General features: G+C 49.1%; 1 protein-coding gene across 1 annotated transcript in view; it reads left to right on the top strand.

The window, feature by feature from the left end:
- Positions 1-16,379, top strand: part of MERTK (MER proto-oncogene, tyrosine kinase) — a 151,171-nt gene that overhangs the window by 123,163 nt on the left and 11,629 nt on the right. Inside the window, exons 11-15 of the mRNA XM_066595993.1 lie at positions 3,522-3,607; positions 4,072-4,167; positions 4,948-5,028; positions 6,289-6,381; positions 15,664-15,782. Coding sequence (XP_066452090.1) covers positions 3,522-3,607; positions 4,072-4,167; positions 4,948-5,028; positions 6,289-6,381; positions 15,664-15,782 — 475 coding nt within the window. The remainder of the gene's footprint in view (positions 1-3,521; positions 3,608-4,071; positions 4,168-4,947; positions 5,029-6,288; positions 6,382-15,663; positions 15,783-16,379) is intronic.

The raw sequence follows: 16,379 nt of genomic DNA on the forward strand, positions 1-16,379 counted from the left end.
CTAAAGAACCCCAGTCTGACTGGGGCATGCAGTGTGGGCCGAAGCCCATCTGCATTAAACATGACATTACCTCAGCTGTGATGGGCAATGCAATGGGATATATTTATGTACCGCCGGTGGGTTACAGGGAGCCACCCATGCTGTGGGTCCACAGGGAGTTGTAACTGCATGTGTCCACTTCTAAAGAACCCCAGTCTGACTGGGGCATGCAGTGTGGGCCGAAGCCCACCTGCATTAAACATGACATTACCTCAGCTGTGCTGGGCACTGCAATTGGATATATTTATGTACCGCCGATGGCTTCCTGGCACCCACCCATGCTGTCGGTCCACAGGGAGTTGTAACTGCATGTGTCCACTTCTAAAGAACCCCAGTCTGACTGGGGCATGCAGTGTGGGCCGAAGCCCACCTGCATTTAACATGGCATTACCTCACCTGTGATGGGCAATGCAATGGGATATATTTATGTACCGCCGGTTGGTTCCAGGGAGCCACCTATGCTGTGGGTCCACAGGGAGTTGTAACTGCATGTGTCCACTTCTAAAGAACCCCAGTCTGACTGGGGAATGCAGTGTGGGCCGAAGCCCACCTGCATTAAACATGACATTACCTCAGCTGTGATGGGCAATGCAATGGGATATATTTATGTACCGCCGGTGGCTTCCTGGCACCCACCCATGCTGTGGGTCCACAGGGAGTTGTAACTGCATGTGTCCACGTCTAAAGAACCCCAGTCTGACTGGGGCATGCAGTGTGGGCAGAAGCCCACCTGCATTAAACATGACATTACCTCAGCTGTGCTGGGCACTGCAATGGGATATATTTATGTACCGCCGGTGGCTTCCTGGCACCCACCCATGCTGTCGGTCCACACGGAGTTGTAACTGCATGTGTCCACTTCTAAAGAACCCCAGTCTGACTGGGGCATGCACTGTGGGCCGAAGCCCACCTGCATTTAACATGACATTACCTCAGCTGTGATGGGCAATGCAATGGGATATATTTATGTACCGCCGGTGGGTTCCAGGGAGCCACCCATGCTGTGGGTCCACAGGGAGTTGTAACTGCATGTGTCCACTTCTAAAGAACCCCAGTCTGACTGGGGCATGCAGTGTGGGCAAAAGCCCACCTGCATTAAACATGACATTACCTCAGCTGTGCTGGGCACTGCAATGGGATATATTTATGTACCGCCGGTGGGTTCCAGGGAGCCACCCATGCTGTGGGTCCACAGGGAGTTGTAACTGCATGTGTCCACTTCTAAAGAACCCCAGTCTGACTGGGGCATGCAGTGTGGGCCGAAGCCCATCTGCATTAAACATGACATTACCTCAGCTGTGATGGGCAATGCAATGGGATATATTTATGTACCGCCGGTGGGTTACAGGGAGCCACCCATGCTGTGGGTCCACAGGGAGTTGTAACTGCATGTGTCCACTTCTAAAGAACCCCAGTCTGACTGGGGCATGCAGTGTGGGCCGAAGCCCACCTGCATTAAACATGACATTACCTCAGCTGTGCTGGGCACTGCAATTGGATATATTTATGTACCGCCGATGGCTTCCTGGCACCCACCCATGCTGTCGGTCCACAGGGAGTTGTAACTGCATGTGTCCACTTCTAAAGAACCCCAGTCTGACTGGGGCATGCAGTGTGGGCCGAAGCCCACCTGCATTTAACATGGCATTACCTCACCTGTGATGGGCAATGCAATGGGATATATTTATGTACCGCCGGTTGGTTCCAGGGAGCCACCTATGCTGTGGGTCCACAGGGAGTTGTAACTGCATGTGTCCACTTCTAAAGAACCCCAGTCTGACTGGGGAATGCAGTGTGGGCCGAAGCCCACCTGCATTAAACATGACATTACCTCAGCTGTGATGGGCAATGCAATGGGATATATTTATGTACCGCCGGTGGCTTCCTGGCACCCACCCATGCTGTGGGTCCACAGGGAGTTGTAACTGCATGTGTCCACGTCTAAAGAACCCCAGTCTGACTGGGGCATGCAGTGTGGGCAGAAGCCCACCTGCATTAAACATGACATTACCTCAGCTGTGCTGGGCACTGCAATGGGATATATTTATGTACCGCCGGTGGCTTCCTGGCACCCACCCATGCTGTCGGTCCACACGGAGTTGTAACTGCATGTGTCCACTTCTAAAGAACCCCAGTCTGACTGGGGCATGCACTGTGGGCCGAAGCCCACCTGCATTTAACATGACATTACCTCAGCTGTGATGGGCAATGCAATGGGATATATTTATGTACCGCCGGTGGCTTCCTGGCACCCACCCATGCTGTCGGCCCACACGGAGTTGTAACTGCATGTGTCTACTTATAAAGAACCCCAGTCTGACTGGGGCATGCAGTGTGGGCCGAAGCCCACCTGCATTTAATCTGACGTTAGCTCTGCTGTCCAGGGCACTGCAATGGGATACATTTATGTACAGCCGGTGGGTTCCAGGGAGCCACCCATGCTGTGGGTGCACACGGAATTCCCATTGCTGAGTTGTACCTGCCTGTGACTATTTATAAAAAACCGCGGTCTGACTGGGGCATGCAGACACCTTGACAGAATGAATAGTGTGTGGCACATAGGTTCCCCATTGCTATGCCCACGTGTGCAGCTCCAGATGGAGGTGGCACAGGATTGGATTTCTCATTGCTTCTGTACAGCATTGTGGGCTATCGCCCCGCCCCTTTTAAAGAGGGTCACTGCCTAGCCGTGCCAACCCTCTGCAGTGTGTGCCTGCGGTTCCTCCTCATGGCAGACGCACTTATAAATAGACATGAGGGTGATGTGGCATGAGGGCAGCTGAAGGCTGCGCAGGGACAATTTGGTGTGCGCTGTGGACACTAGGTCGTGCAGGGGGGGGGGGGGGGTTGGGCAGCATGTAACCCAGGAGAAGTGGCAGCGGAGTGTCATGCAGGCAGTGATTGTGCTTTGTTGGAGGTAGTGTGGTGCTTAGCTAAGGTATGCATTGCTAATGAGGGTTTTTCAGAAGTAAAAATTGTTGGGAGGGGGGGGGGGGGCACTCTTGCCGCTATTGTGGCTTAATAGTGGGACCTGGGAACTTGAGATGCAGCCCAACATGTAGCCCCTCACCTGCCCTATCCGTTTCTGTGTCGTTCCCATCACTTTCTTGAATTGCCCAGATTTTCACAAATGGAAACCATAGCGAGCATCGGCGATATACAAAAATGCTCGGGTCGCCCATTGACTTCAATAGGGTTCGTTACTCGAAACGAACCCTCGAGCATCACGAAAATTTCGTCCTGAGTAACGGGCACCCGAGCATTTTGGTACTCGCTCATCTCTAATCGTCACTGATTTTTACCACGGGCCTAACAATACACTGTAGCATATACAAATGGGACCTTAGCAATATATTTTATCATGCAGACATGAAGCAACGTGGAACAAAAGTGCAAGTGAAGATGTTTTTGACATTTCATTAACAGCTTAATATTAGTAGGATTGCGGCATGACTTATATCTGTTTTATTCCATTAACTTAGGCATGCATTTGTCAGTTCGGATGATTCAGACACTGTAGTTTACAAGGCGAAAAAGTCCTATAGCAGGAAAGGCATTGAAGTGACATGTAAGTTGGCAAATCCTTACTGTGCTGGAATGTGTCTTTGGAGTCTTTGTTCATTAGTTAAATAGATTGGTATGTAACGAATCTGAAGAAAGTTACAGATGAATGTTGAAAGACTGCCACCTATTGGCAGAAACTAAAATTTTAATAACACGAAGGCTAGGGCTACATGGTGACTTTGGTTTCAACAGGGCTTGCACTACTAGAGATCGCTGTAACATTGGACTTCCATTTAATGGAGTTGCAGTGTGAGTCGCAGGTTGCCATGATCAAGGATGTTGTGATTACAAAAAAGCCAACCAGATTGTCAGTGTGATGTTGCAGTGCTACCCATTGACCTAAAGTTGCACGACCCTCGTTGTGGCCAAAGTTGCTGTGCACCCCTAGCCTAATACATAAGTTTATGTATAATGAAAGTAAAAAAATAAACTGTCCTTTTTAAAATACAGTTTATTTTCTGCTTTTAGTGAGTACTTTAGGGATCAGTGAAGATCTGCAACAGAAGTTAGAGGATGTGATGGTTGAGAGGAACCTGCTATCCCTTGGGAAAGTCCTGGGAGAGGGTAAGCATCATAACTTGTCATCTAGAGGTTCTAGTAAATGTTGCAGTTTCCTATGACCATACGACCAGATTTGAAACTTTGCAAAGTTACTTTTTGTTGTGCTTAAACGCAACAAAAAAATGCTTTTGATCTGTAAGAAACACTGGTACATTGGTAAGAGCACTACAGACTATCACAACTAGTTCCAAAACAAAGATTTCTTCCAGCACTCACATAAAATTAAAAACAAAACTTTTATTATAGCATCCTTAAAAACATTCTCATAGAAGCAGACGGAAAAAAGGAAACAATTTACATGTTTCAAGCCTCACAAACTGGGAAGAGTCCGCGTTTGTGAGGCTTTAAACATGTAAATTGTGCCCCTTTTTCCATCTGCTTCTATGCGGATGTTTTTAAGGATGCTAAAATAAAAGTTTTGTTTTTAACTTTATGTGAGTGCTGGAAGAAATCTTTTTTGGAACTGGATTCATCCGTGGCTGAGGTGGCTTCCTTCCCTGTGTCTGGTGTGGGTGAGCTAGTTCACTTTTTCTTACATGACTAATGCCAGACTTTGATCTGATACCTTTGTAGCTGCTTGGGGTGCCACTTGCTACATGCACATGATCCAGGAGTCACATCACAGTGGGTGTCAGTCATGTATTTGGGAAGCACATCTATATACATATAAACATTAGTGTATCATATGCAGAGGCCTATACAGGTTGTGATGCATATCTTGAATATAGATTAGAGATCTGTGTGCCAAATACAATGATATCTATTTTTACTTTGGTTGCTTAGGTGAATTTGGATCTGTGATGGAGGGAGAACTGCGATATCCTGACGACACAGCACACAAAGTAGCAGTGAAAACCATGAAGTGTAAGGGATCTTACAGTTGCTGCTAAGAATGGCAGTAGACACTTTCATACACATTGGGGTACTTTTTCTAAGGCTATAGATTCATACACCAGTCTTGGGGATCTTTCACATGGGAATAAGTGCTTTCCCATCCAAATTTCACTTATTCCTGCATATTTCACCTGCTCCCAAGGGGTTTTGTGTGCACAAATACATTTGCGTATTTATGAATACAAACAAATACGCAGAAGGACCCATGTTTATGCTGCACAAATACGCAGGTTTCTTGCATATACTACATATATTTCGGCAGTACATCATCTTCAATGGCCTATTGAAGTGAACGATGTGCACCAAAATAGGACATGTTGCGTATTTTTTCACGTGAGCAAACACTGCGTGAAAAAATACGCTTCTGTGTACGAATCAATGGGTTCTACTCATTAAGTATTAAGGGTGCAAAAACTGAGTGCATAATACACTGCACAATAAGCCATTAGTGTAGAGCCGCTGGACTAAGGTGTGACACATTTATTAAGAAACGCACACCTTTTTTTTTTGCATCTCCGACTGTCCGTGTACCAGACAGTGAAAGTTATAGCATTTATGAGCTAGCTTGGGTTTGTGCTATAACACTACCAGTTTCTGGCATAAACTGTAGCAAATTTGTTGGGCCGTGGGTATCCTCTGCTAAACCCATTGACTTTTTATTAAAGTGGTGAGGGTGGCAGAAAAAGAGCAAAATTAGAGAACTTTTTATTTCAGGATTTCGATGCAAGTTCCTTTATAAATTCCCCCTGTTGTGTATTTGTTTGCATTGTTAATACAATGTGAATATTAATCAATTAAATCTATATGACCTTTGTATTTAGTTAAAGGCTATTTGTAATTAAAACAAACCCCGTCCCCCAGCTGGGCCCTGCGTCACATTCTCAAACTCATGGCATCATGGCGGCCAGGACATGAGCGCTGATACCAGGAGTGCCGATGGTGACTCTGCGGCCTCTAATTAGCCGCTGTGGTCACATGCTTCCACCTGGCCTTTGTACCTAAAAGTCACTGCCGATGCCAGTGCCGACTATCAGCTGTTTCCTGGGGCCCCAGGAGACTCTGTGTGTAGTCAATTGCTCCCAAGATGGGAAACTTAACTAACTTTTAAAAATTCAATAAAGAGTTTGAAAAAAACTATATAATTATTTTCACTGTGACAGGAGCCTTTTGGTTTAAACTCATTTGTGTTGGAATAACACATATAACCAATATTTGTTTTCCTATCCACAGTGGACAACTTCTCACAAAGGGAAATAGAAGAATTTCTAAGTGAGGCAGCCTGTATGAAAGACTTCAACCATCCAAATGTGATCAAACTACTCGGTAACGTTTATACCTATATCCTTTTATAAACTATTAGTTGTAATACTAAGGCATGGGTTGTCCAGTTTAGCACATGACACAAAGTGGTTCTCCCAAGCTGTACTGCTAGTCATACCGCTCTGAAGTATCAGAAAAGCTAAGTAGACTTCCTAGCTGCAAGTGGAAACAAAATATAGTTTAGTCATTCAAGTCAGCAATAGGAATGGAAGAAGAATTTTACAAGAAGTAGCAATTGTAACGGTCTGGTTCGGAGCCTTAGTATTGTAACCATTGCAGGCAGATTGTGGTCAGCGGAAGCCAAATGTCGGTACACAGATAGGATCAGTTGCAGTACAGAGGAGCAGGCAGGTAGCATAGTCTGGAGAAGCCAGAGGTTTGTAAATGGATTGTATCAGTTGCAGTTCAAAGGATCATGCAGGTGGTGGAGCTTGACTATAGGCTTGGAGGGGCCAGGCTTTAATAGGATGTCCAATCTGGGAGAACAGGGTGGAGAAACTGGATCAGGAGCAGAGAAGAAGGTCATGCAGGGGAGCTATCCGAAAGACTGGGCAGCTCAGCAGGTAGAGCCGCTGCCTGGAGTACAGAAGTTTCTGGGTTTGAGTCCTGATAGCAATGCTCATGGGCAGAAACATGCAGAATGAAATGGGATACGGGAGCAGTAGTCAGGTGCAGGCTAGCAGTGAGGAACACAAACTGCATCTAAAGGCAAGCAAATTTGGACTAGCTGGTTCAAAAGATTGGCATCACTGGCACCCTGATGGTGTTATAAACTGGAGATAAGGTTCACTAGGGTATGTTTACATGTGCAGGTTATCAGCAAGGGACAATCCACACCAAATTCCACATCATAACTGCTAAAGTGAACACTTAATTTAGGTGATACTAGAGGGGTATCATAGTCTTATCAATCAGGTATGCCTAATTATTATTATTACTACAATGCATTAGAGAAGAATACACATAAGAAACGCTCAATTGTTGTTTCCGAGCTCTTCTGTTTTATTGCTGCAATGCAAGAGTTTGTATAGTTTAACAACCCCCTACCCCCCCCCCCCCCCCCCAAGGTTAAACAGTTCAAAGTCTACATCATGTGTGATTACAAAGGTTAATTATGATAAAACTGCATGATCAGTGCCTGGGACCTTGTTAGTAAAATTTAACTATAATGCGTTTTTTTACTTACATATTTCTTGCTATGTACACTACCCAAATATAATGCATGTGACACTAGTGCATAAAATATAAGTCAATACTTTCACAATAAAATTCAATACTTTCACAAAACCATGGGGGAAAACACGTCAAACTCTTGACCCGGGTAGAACGGATTCGTTGCTGCTAATGGCCTTACTTCCCCATTCCCCCTCCCTCGCCATTCGACGAACAAACCACCGACACCTTCAGTTGGATAAATTTGGCCACAGCAGCCATTTATTAACACAAACAACATAAAATACATTTTAAACTTGTTTCAACATCAACCTTAATGATGACTATATCCCGATACCTGTAAAGGACCTTGGAGCCGCACCCCTGTGTCTGCCACCTACTGCCGCCTCACCCCTACAAGGAGATAGCTGTCCCGGTCACCTGCCGCAACTTGGCCGACTCAGGCGACGCTATCCCCACTAACTTTTTAACTATTTCCTCCCGCCGCAGGTCGGCAGACTCGGGAGCCCAAAGACGCTCCCCTTTTAACCTCCGGCCGCCATCGTTTACCGACCCCGAGGCCGGCTAGCCAGGCCTGGCTAGCCTCTCCTCCCCCTATCAGGGGTCCGCCCTATACCCTGGAGGCGACAGGTCCCCAACTCAAAAAAGGAGAGGAACGGGGGAGGCTAGTTAGCCCCCACCATTCCCCTTACTACCTTCTACACGGGCTCCAAGGTTCCCTCTCCATCCCCCGCTGCTATGACAAGACTCCTTCTCCTGTCCCCACCTCCCCCCCTTTTGTTCTTCTAGGGCGGGCGGGTGGGACTCTTGTTCGTTCTCCTTCTTTTCGCCGCTCTGACTTCTCTCCTGCTTGTTCGCTCTTATATAGGGCCTCCCGACGGAGGCCCCGCCCCCTCCCATAATCCGTTGCGCCCGATGACGTCACTCCTCCCCGTTCACCCTTTCATGCCGCCTCCCGCCTACCGCTCTGCGGGCTTCCGGCTCCGGCGGTTCTTGACCCGGGTAGAACGGATTCGTTGCTGCTAATGGCCTTACTTCCCCATTCCCCCTCCCTCGCCATTCGACGAACAAACCACCCACACCTTCAGTTGGATAAATTTGGCCACAGCAGCCATTTATTAACACAAACAACATAAAATACATTTTAAACTTGTTTCAACATCAACCTTAATGATGACTATATCCCGATACCTGTAAAGGACCTTGGAGCCGCACCCCTGTGTCTGCCACCTACTGCCGCCTCACCCCTACAAGGAGATAGCTGTCCCGGTCACCTGCCGCAACTTGGCCGACTCAGGCGACGCTATCCCCACTAACTTTTTAACTATTTCCTCCCGCCGCAGGTCGGCAGACTCGGGAGCCCAAAGACGCTCCCCTTTTAACCTCCGGCCGCCATCGTTTACCGACCCCGAGGCCGGCTAGCCAGGCCTGGCTAGCCTCTCCTCCCCCTATCAGGGGTCCGCCCTATACCCTGGAGGCGACAGGTCCCCAACTCAAAAAAGGAGAGGAACGGGGGAGGCTAGTTAGCCCCCACCATTCCCCTTACTACCTTCTACACGGGCTCCAAGGTTCCCTCTCCATCCCCCGCCACCGCAAGCGAGGCTCGACCCTCTTGAGCCTGCGCCGCCCTCCACACTGCCAGCGCTCGCTCGATGCCTTCTTGTAATCCTTCCATCCATAGGTCCATCCCTATGTCGTTCAGATGAACGCCGTCTGACCTCCAATAGTTACCCGTGCCTTTTTCTAGGTCTATGTGCCGCACTGCTATGCCCCCTTTTCCGCCCACAAAACGAGAGACTTCTTTGTTTAGTTTAACTCTCGCCCTGTTCAGCCCCTTTTCTGACCGTGCTCCCCTCCATACTTTTCTCGGCACTAGCTCTGACCATACCACGACTATTCCCGGGTATGACTCCTGTAACCTAAGGAAGTCATACCGAATATCCCTCGATAGGTCCCTAAATCTCCTCTTCCCCAGGTCATTACCCCCTGCATGAATGACTAATACGTCCGGCGCTCTATCCCCTCTCACCCTCCTTTCTACCTCCTCCAAAACCGCGCCCCAAGACATGCCTCTAATGCCCATCCACTTTATCCTTGCTTCGCTGTTAGGGAACCGTAATTGCCTGCCGTTGGGTCGTGCTCCCGCTCTCTCCGCCCCCCAAAAGACATAAGAGTGGCCTAAGATCCACACTAACGCTGGATGCTCATCTGTAAAACAAAATTACCGGCATAATTTAGTAACGGTTGCTCCTACTATTTTACTCCCCCCCCCCCCCACCCTCACCCTGACCTTTTCTTTAAAGTAGGTGAGGGCGTACATAGGATCTGAAACGTCTGGATTCCCAGCGACCTATTCTTTTTATAGCTTCCACCCCCATACCCCTCACCGATGCCTCTGTTGCTGCTCCCACCCTAAATGAGTGTGACCCAAATTGTTCTTTATCAAACCCTGCCGCTTCCAGTGTCCGCTTAAATATAGTTATGAATTGGAAGCGAGATAAAAATTGGCCATTCTCATGGCACAGCAGGGGGCCTGTTCCAGACTCTAACCCTCCCCTATACTGCTCCCAAGTCCTCTTAGGGCACATGAGCGCCCCCGGCACCTCGCCCAATTTAATAATCTTTCCCCGACCTTGCTGATCTGTCTTTGACCGGCGGATCCGCAACTCCAGCCTCCCTTCAACTAACCTTACGTCCTCTACCTGCAACCCTCCCCCGGTCTTTTTGCTTGGAGACACCAATTCATTTATCCTGAATGCTCCAAAGAATGCCAGAGAAAAAGCTGACCTGAACAACCGTATCTCAAAATCACTTCTGCACACCGTATCCAAAGCTGTACCCAATTTTTCTAATATTTCAAAGGAAACTGGTCGCCTAGTGTCTACACTCTCCTTACCTCTCCTGAACCCCTTCAGCGCCTGTGTTACTAAAAACTTTTTTGTCACGTCCCCCATTCCCCTTAACTTGAACCCAAATGCTAGCCCTGCTATAAATTGGTTTACTTGCGCCACTGACCTACCACTTTCCGCACTTCTACCCAACCAGCTCAGTAGCATACCTACTCTGTCTTCTTCTGAGTCCGTGCCCCCTTCCTTTCTCACCCATTCTTCCCATTCGTTCCACGCTGCGCTATACGCTACCCTGGTTCGCCGAGCCAATGACCGCTCTAACAGGCCCCTCACTGCTCGCTTACCATGCTCCAAATTCGATCCGGGCACTCTCTCCCCTTCCTCTCTGCCCCCGGCGCCAGTGTCCGGAACCGCTCCCACTGAAACCGAGAGAGAGCATCCGCAATTGAATTGTCAACACCGGGTACATGAGCCGCCACTATCCACATGTTTAACGACAATGCTTCGAGCACTAAGTGACGCAGCAAGTTTACCACCGGGGGGGATGATGCCGACAGGGTGTTAATCACCTGCACCACCCCCAAGTTGTCACAGTGAAATTTCACTTTTTTGTCCCGAAAGTATTCCCCCCATAGCATGATGGCCATTACTATTGGAAATAACTCCAATAGCACTAAGTTCCGTATCAAGCCTTCCTGCTTCCACTTCTCCGGCCACTCCCCCGCGCACCATTTCCCTTGGAAATAGGCCCCGAATCCCGTGCTGCCCGCTGCGTCAGTATATAGCTCCCAGTCTATATTATTACTAACCTCGCCCATGATTACCGACCTGCCATTATATTTTTCTAGGAAAGTAGCCCATATCGTTAGGTCTGCCTTGTGGCTGGCCAGCAAACGAATGAAATGGTGGGGTGCCCGGATGCCTGCTGTTGCTAACGCCAGCCGTCTGCAAAACACCCGACCCATGGGCATAATCCTGCATGCAAAGTTAAGTTTGCCCAACAGTGACTGCAGCCCTCTTAGCGTAATTTTCTTACTTCCTAGCGCCGCGCGCACCTCCTCCCGTAAGTCCTCCAATTTTTTCTTAGGTAAGCGACAGACCATCGCGATTGAATCGATGGTGATGCCCAGAAAGCTTAAACACGTAGTTGGGCCCTCCGTCTTATCGGGAGCCAACGGCACCCCGAACCGCCTTGACACACATTGTAAAGTGCCCAGCAGGCTCGCACACACGGGCGATCCCCCAGGGCCCACACACAAAAAATCGTCTAGGTAATGAATGATCGACTGCACCGCAGCCGTGTCCTTTACCACCCATTCTAGAAAGGAACTGAAAGCCTCGAAGTATGCACACGAGATGGAGCATCCCATGGGTAAACAACGATCCGCAAAGTAATCCCCTTCCCAATAGCACCCCAACAATCTAACGCTTTCCTTTGAAACTGGGAGCAGTCGAAACGCGGATTCTACATCCGCCTTTGCCATTAATGCTCCCTTCCCGTACCTACGTATCCATTGCAACGCCGCATCGAACGAGGTATACACCACCGAACAAAGCTCCTGGTCTATTCCATCGTTCACCGATGCTCCCTTAGGATAAGATAAGTGGTGTATAAGCCGAAATTTTTTCGGCTCCTTCTTTGGGACCACCCCCAAAGGAGACACCACGAAATCTGGCACAGGCGGTTCTTTAAATGGCCCTGCCATACGCCCCAACCTTACCTCCTTTCTTATCTTTTCTGACACCACCTCCGGGAACTCTAATGCTGACCGCAAGTTTTTTAACGAAAAGGGGACCGCATGCGACGGGGCAGGGATGTGAAACCCATCCCTGAAACCCTTATACAGCAAATCCGCCTTCTCTCTATTAGGATACCTACTTAGATGATGTAACATCTCTTCCAAAATCACCGGGGTCGTCCCTTTTTGTAAAACCGCCAGGGGCTTTACCCTTACCTTTTTTAAAGCACCGTGCCGCTCCGTGGGAGCCTGCACTGCAATGGGAGCAGGCATGCCGGAATTTGCATGTTGCCCCATACTTACACTGTCCCTCATTGTATTGCCAACAGTACCCGAGCCTGCTCCCTCCCGCTGTGCTGCCTTGGCCCCCCGCTGAACTAGTGGCCAGGCTGAAAGACCCGGCATTTCCCTGAAAGGGCTGTCCAAATCGTGCGGGGGCCATTACTCTCAACCATAGGCCTATATCTTTGTGCTCCCATCTGATAGCTGGGCGCACTGCCTTACGCTGTCTAAATTGCTCATCATAACGTATCCATGTTTGGCCCCCGTATACCCTATAAGCCTCCCCTATTGAGTCCATGTAGCAAAAAAGGCCGGAACAATTTTCCGGCGCTTTTTCACCAATCACGCTGGCTAAAATGGCAAACGCTTGTAGCCAATTAGCAAACGTCTGGGGGATCAAGCGCCATCTCCTCTTCTCTTCCTCCTCTTTTTTAAAGTCCGTTCTCTTCCCCTTGTCCAAATTAAATTTTTCCAAGGGGAGGAGGGAGAATATCTCCACATATTCGTCCTTCCAAATCTTTTCCCTAACCTCTTTTTTGAGATGCGCTCCCAGAGGTCCTTCAAAGCAGACGTATACTTCGCCCTTTGCTCTGTCGTCTAACCTTACTCCCTCCCCATCTCTTTCTGTCTGTACTGACACCGTAACACCTGCTGCTGCCCCTGCCTCTGAAGCCCCCGTTACTGCCTCCGTCTGTAGGTTTACCCCGGCGACAACAGATGTCGCCACGACTCCTCTTTCTCCTGCAGAAGGGTGTTGGATGCTTCCAATCGCCTGTCCTGCCCCAGTCCCCCCAGCTAGGGGTCGCAACTGACCTTCCTCTATACTGGATGACGCCGCGCATGGTGAGCTCCATGCTGTGACAGGCGATGGATTACCACCCCCCCCCTGACGTCTCAAGAATTCTACAATGAAACCCAGCATTGCCGATGCATCGTTGCATATGCTAGGTGCAGATCCACTAGTCCCCAATTGTTGCACAAAATTGCTACCAGCCAGTACCCCCCGATTAATATTACTGGGCATCCCGCACATATCCCCCACATTTTCACTGATATTAGCATGACTAGACATAGAAAACGTATCCCCTGCATTTTCATTCATGTTAACATTACTATGCATGTTATACATATCCCCTACATTATCTGCATTATTACCATTACTAAACCTCGTATACATATTACGTACATTTTCTGTATTACTCAAATTACAAGACATACTGTACATGGAGTGTGACTCACCTGGCCGCGTGAGAGCTGTGGGCCCACCAGCCGCCGGTCCTCCCGATCGAAATTCCTCTTGACCCCCGCTGTGCTGCGACCGCTCTGCTGGCCCTGCAGACGCCTCATTTCTTCCTGCCGTCTGACCCGTCGATGTACCGGGCCGCTGTGCTCCAGACTCGCTGCAGGGTTGCTCCTGTCCTGCAGCGCCGCCTCCTACTCTCCTCCTGCTCTTTGCCTGGCGACTAGCGGTAGGTCCCGTTCCCCTCTCAGCACGGGACTCCACGCTGCCTGCCGCCCTCCTTTGCCTCGCTGGAGTTCTCCCCGCCTTGCTTCCCCTGCCTGTTGGTGTTGCCAGGGGAAGCGTGTTATGTGGGGGGGCCGGGGAGCCACTCCGCCTCCTTTTGCCCCGCGAGGGTCCGTGCTCGGGGCTAAACCTTTCTGGTGCACGGGCCCTCCGCGGTCTTAGCTCTTTTGTGTGCCCCGCTGGTGCTGCCGCCGCCGGCCCCGCACCCTTTGCCGAACTCCTTCCCTCCATAGGAATTGATCCTGAAGGCTGTACGCTACCTGCCGTCATGTCCTGGGCTGCAGCGTTCCTCATGTCGGCAGACCTTGAAGTAGTTCCTTCCCCTGCGATGAGTCCGTGGGTTGATAGTTGTACTAACCATTCCAGGCCTCTCTCCTCCGCTGCTGCCCGAATTCGTTCTAGGACCGCCTCCATTTCTTCAGCTGGTGAGAATTCGGCCTTTACTTCTTTCTTCAGTGACTTCCTGTTAATCGCCCAGGCTCCGCCTCCTCAGGACTCCTTCCGTTGTAGTATCGTTGCAACGTGGCCGGTATGTTGCTTGCCGTGTTCTGATCGCCGCAGCTTGCTGTTACTTCTGCGCTCTGCTGTCTTCCTTCCGTTCTCCCGACACTGCCGACTTCAGCGTACCTCGGACTTCTACTGCTCTCGCCGCTTTGCTGCAGCGCTCGCCGCTCCGCTGCAGACCTTCCTCTCTTCCTTCTTTGCTTCAGCGCACCTCGGACTTCTCCTGCTCTCGCCGCTTTGCTGCCACACTCTTCTTCAGCGCTCGTCGCTCCGCTGCCGCCCTTCCTCTCTTTGCTCTCTGCTTCTCCGCTCTCCGAACTCCGCTGGGATTCTCTGGTTGTCTTCAGCTCTTTTAACTCTTGTTCGTTCTCCTTCTTTTCGCCGCTCTGACTTCTCTCCTGCTTGTTCGCTCTTATATAGGGCCTCCCGACGGAGGCCCCGCCCCCTCCCATAATCCGTTGCGCCCGATGACGTCACTCCTCCCCGTTCACCCTTTCATGCCGCCTCCCGCCTACCGCTCTGCGGGCTTCCGGCTCCGGCGGTTCTGTACCATTGGTGTGGATTATGACATGGTTTTTGATGTGGATCCGCAACAGCTTTCAACCTTTCCGTTGACAGTGTGAAATCTAATGCAGATCCGCATCAAAATCTGCCATGCCGCAGATTTTGACAGGTTTTCTGCTGCGGTTTTGATGAGGAATTTGGTGTGGATTTTGCACTGCGGATAACCTGCATCATTTTCTAGTACATGTAAAAATACCCTTAATGTTTGATTCTCAGCACTGAGTACTAAATGCTACTGCACATTTTGGCCAATTGTATCTTCCATGCATAAAGCACAGAAGTGGCAGGGCAAAAGAGTGAGGCTGAAAACCAAGTGCCTCAGACAAGTGAGTGATTCTCTCATTTGCCCTGTTAGATCTTGTGTTTACACAGAACGACAGTAGCCCATAATTGCTCTTTTGAGCAATTTACTTGGGCTATCTTTTAGCACATGTAAAAGTACCCAAAGTCTCATGAGAGCAACAACAATGCTTTTGACAATGTTTACATCATTGACCTTTGTTAAAAAACAATTTTTGGACACATGAATACTATATCAAACACTTTCTATGTAGCTAGCCTTTATAGACTTTTGATTTGTAGTTTGATGTTTAAGACCTAAAGGCTTTGCAATTTGAGGCCCCTCTGTACTTATGTTTTCTTATTTCAGGTGTCTGTCTAGAGGTGGGCCCTCGAAGAACTCCAAAGCCCATGGTCATTTTACCATTCATGAAATATGGTGATCTGCACAGCTTCCTTCTTTCCTCTAGATTTGGATCAGGACCTCAAGTAAGTTAAAGAAATTATATCATTGTTCCTGTACAGCAATTCTGAACATGCCAAAAATAAGTATATTAATAGAGATGAGCGAGCACCAAAATGCTCGGGTGCTCGTTACTCGGGACGAACTTTTCGCGATGCTCGAGGGTTCGTTTCGAGTAACGAACCCCATTGAAGTCAATGGGCGACCCGAGCATTTTTGTATATCGCCGATGCTCGCTAAGGTTTTCATTTGTGAAAATCTGGGCAATTCAAGAAAGTGATGGGAACGACACAGCAACGGATAGGGCAGGCGAGGGGCTACATGTTGGGCTGCATCTCAAGTTCCCAGGTCCCACTATTAAGCCACAATAGCGGCAAGAGTGGGCCCCCCCCCCACTGTCAGCATAAAGATCGTTCTCCTCTGCCATAGCTGTAACAGCTGTGGCAGAGAAGAATGATGTTTGCCCATTGAATTCAATGGAGCCGGCAATACAGCAGGTTCCACTGAAAGCAATGGGCTGCCGGCGATCGCGGGATGAATTGTCGGGAAGGGCTTAAATATATAAGCCCTTCCCTGCAATTCATCCAGAAATGTGTTACAATAAAAATATATACCGGCGTATA

Source organism: Eleutherodactylus coqui, chromosome 3, assembly GCF_035609145.1.
Source record: "Eleutherodactylus coqui strain aEleCoq1 chromosome 3, aEleCoq1.hap1, whole genome shotgun sequence".
Classification (NCBI taxonomy): domain Eukaryota; kingdom Metazoa; phylum Chordata; class Amphibia; order Anura; family Eleutherodactylidae; genus Eleutherodactylus; species Eleutherodactylus coqui.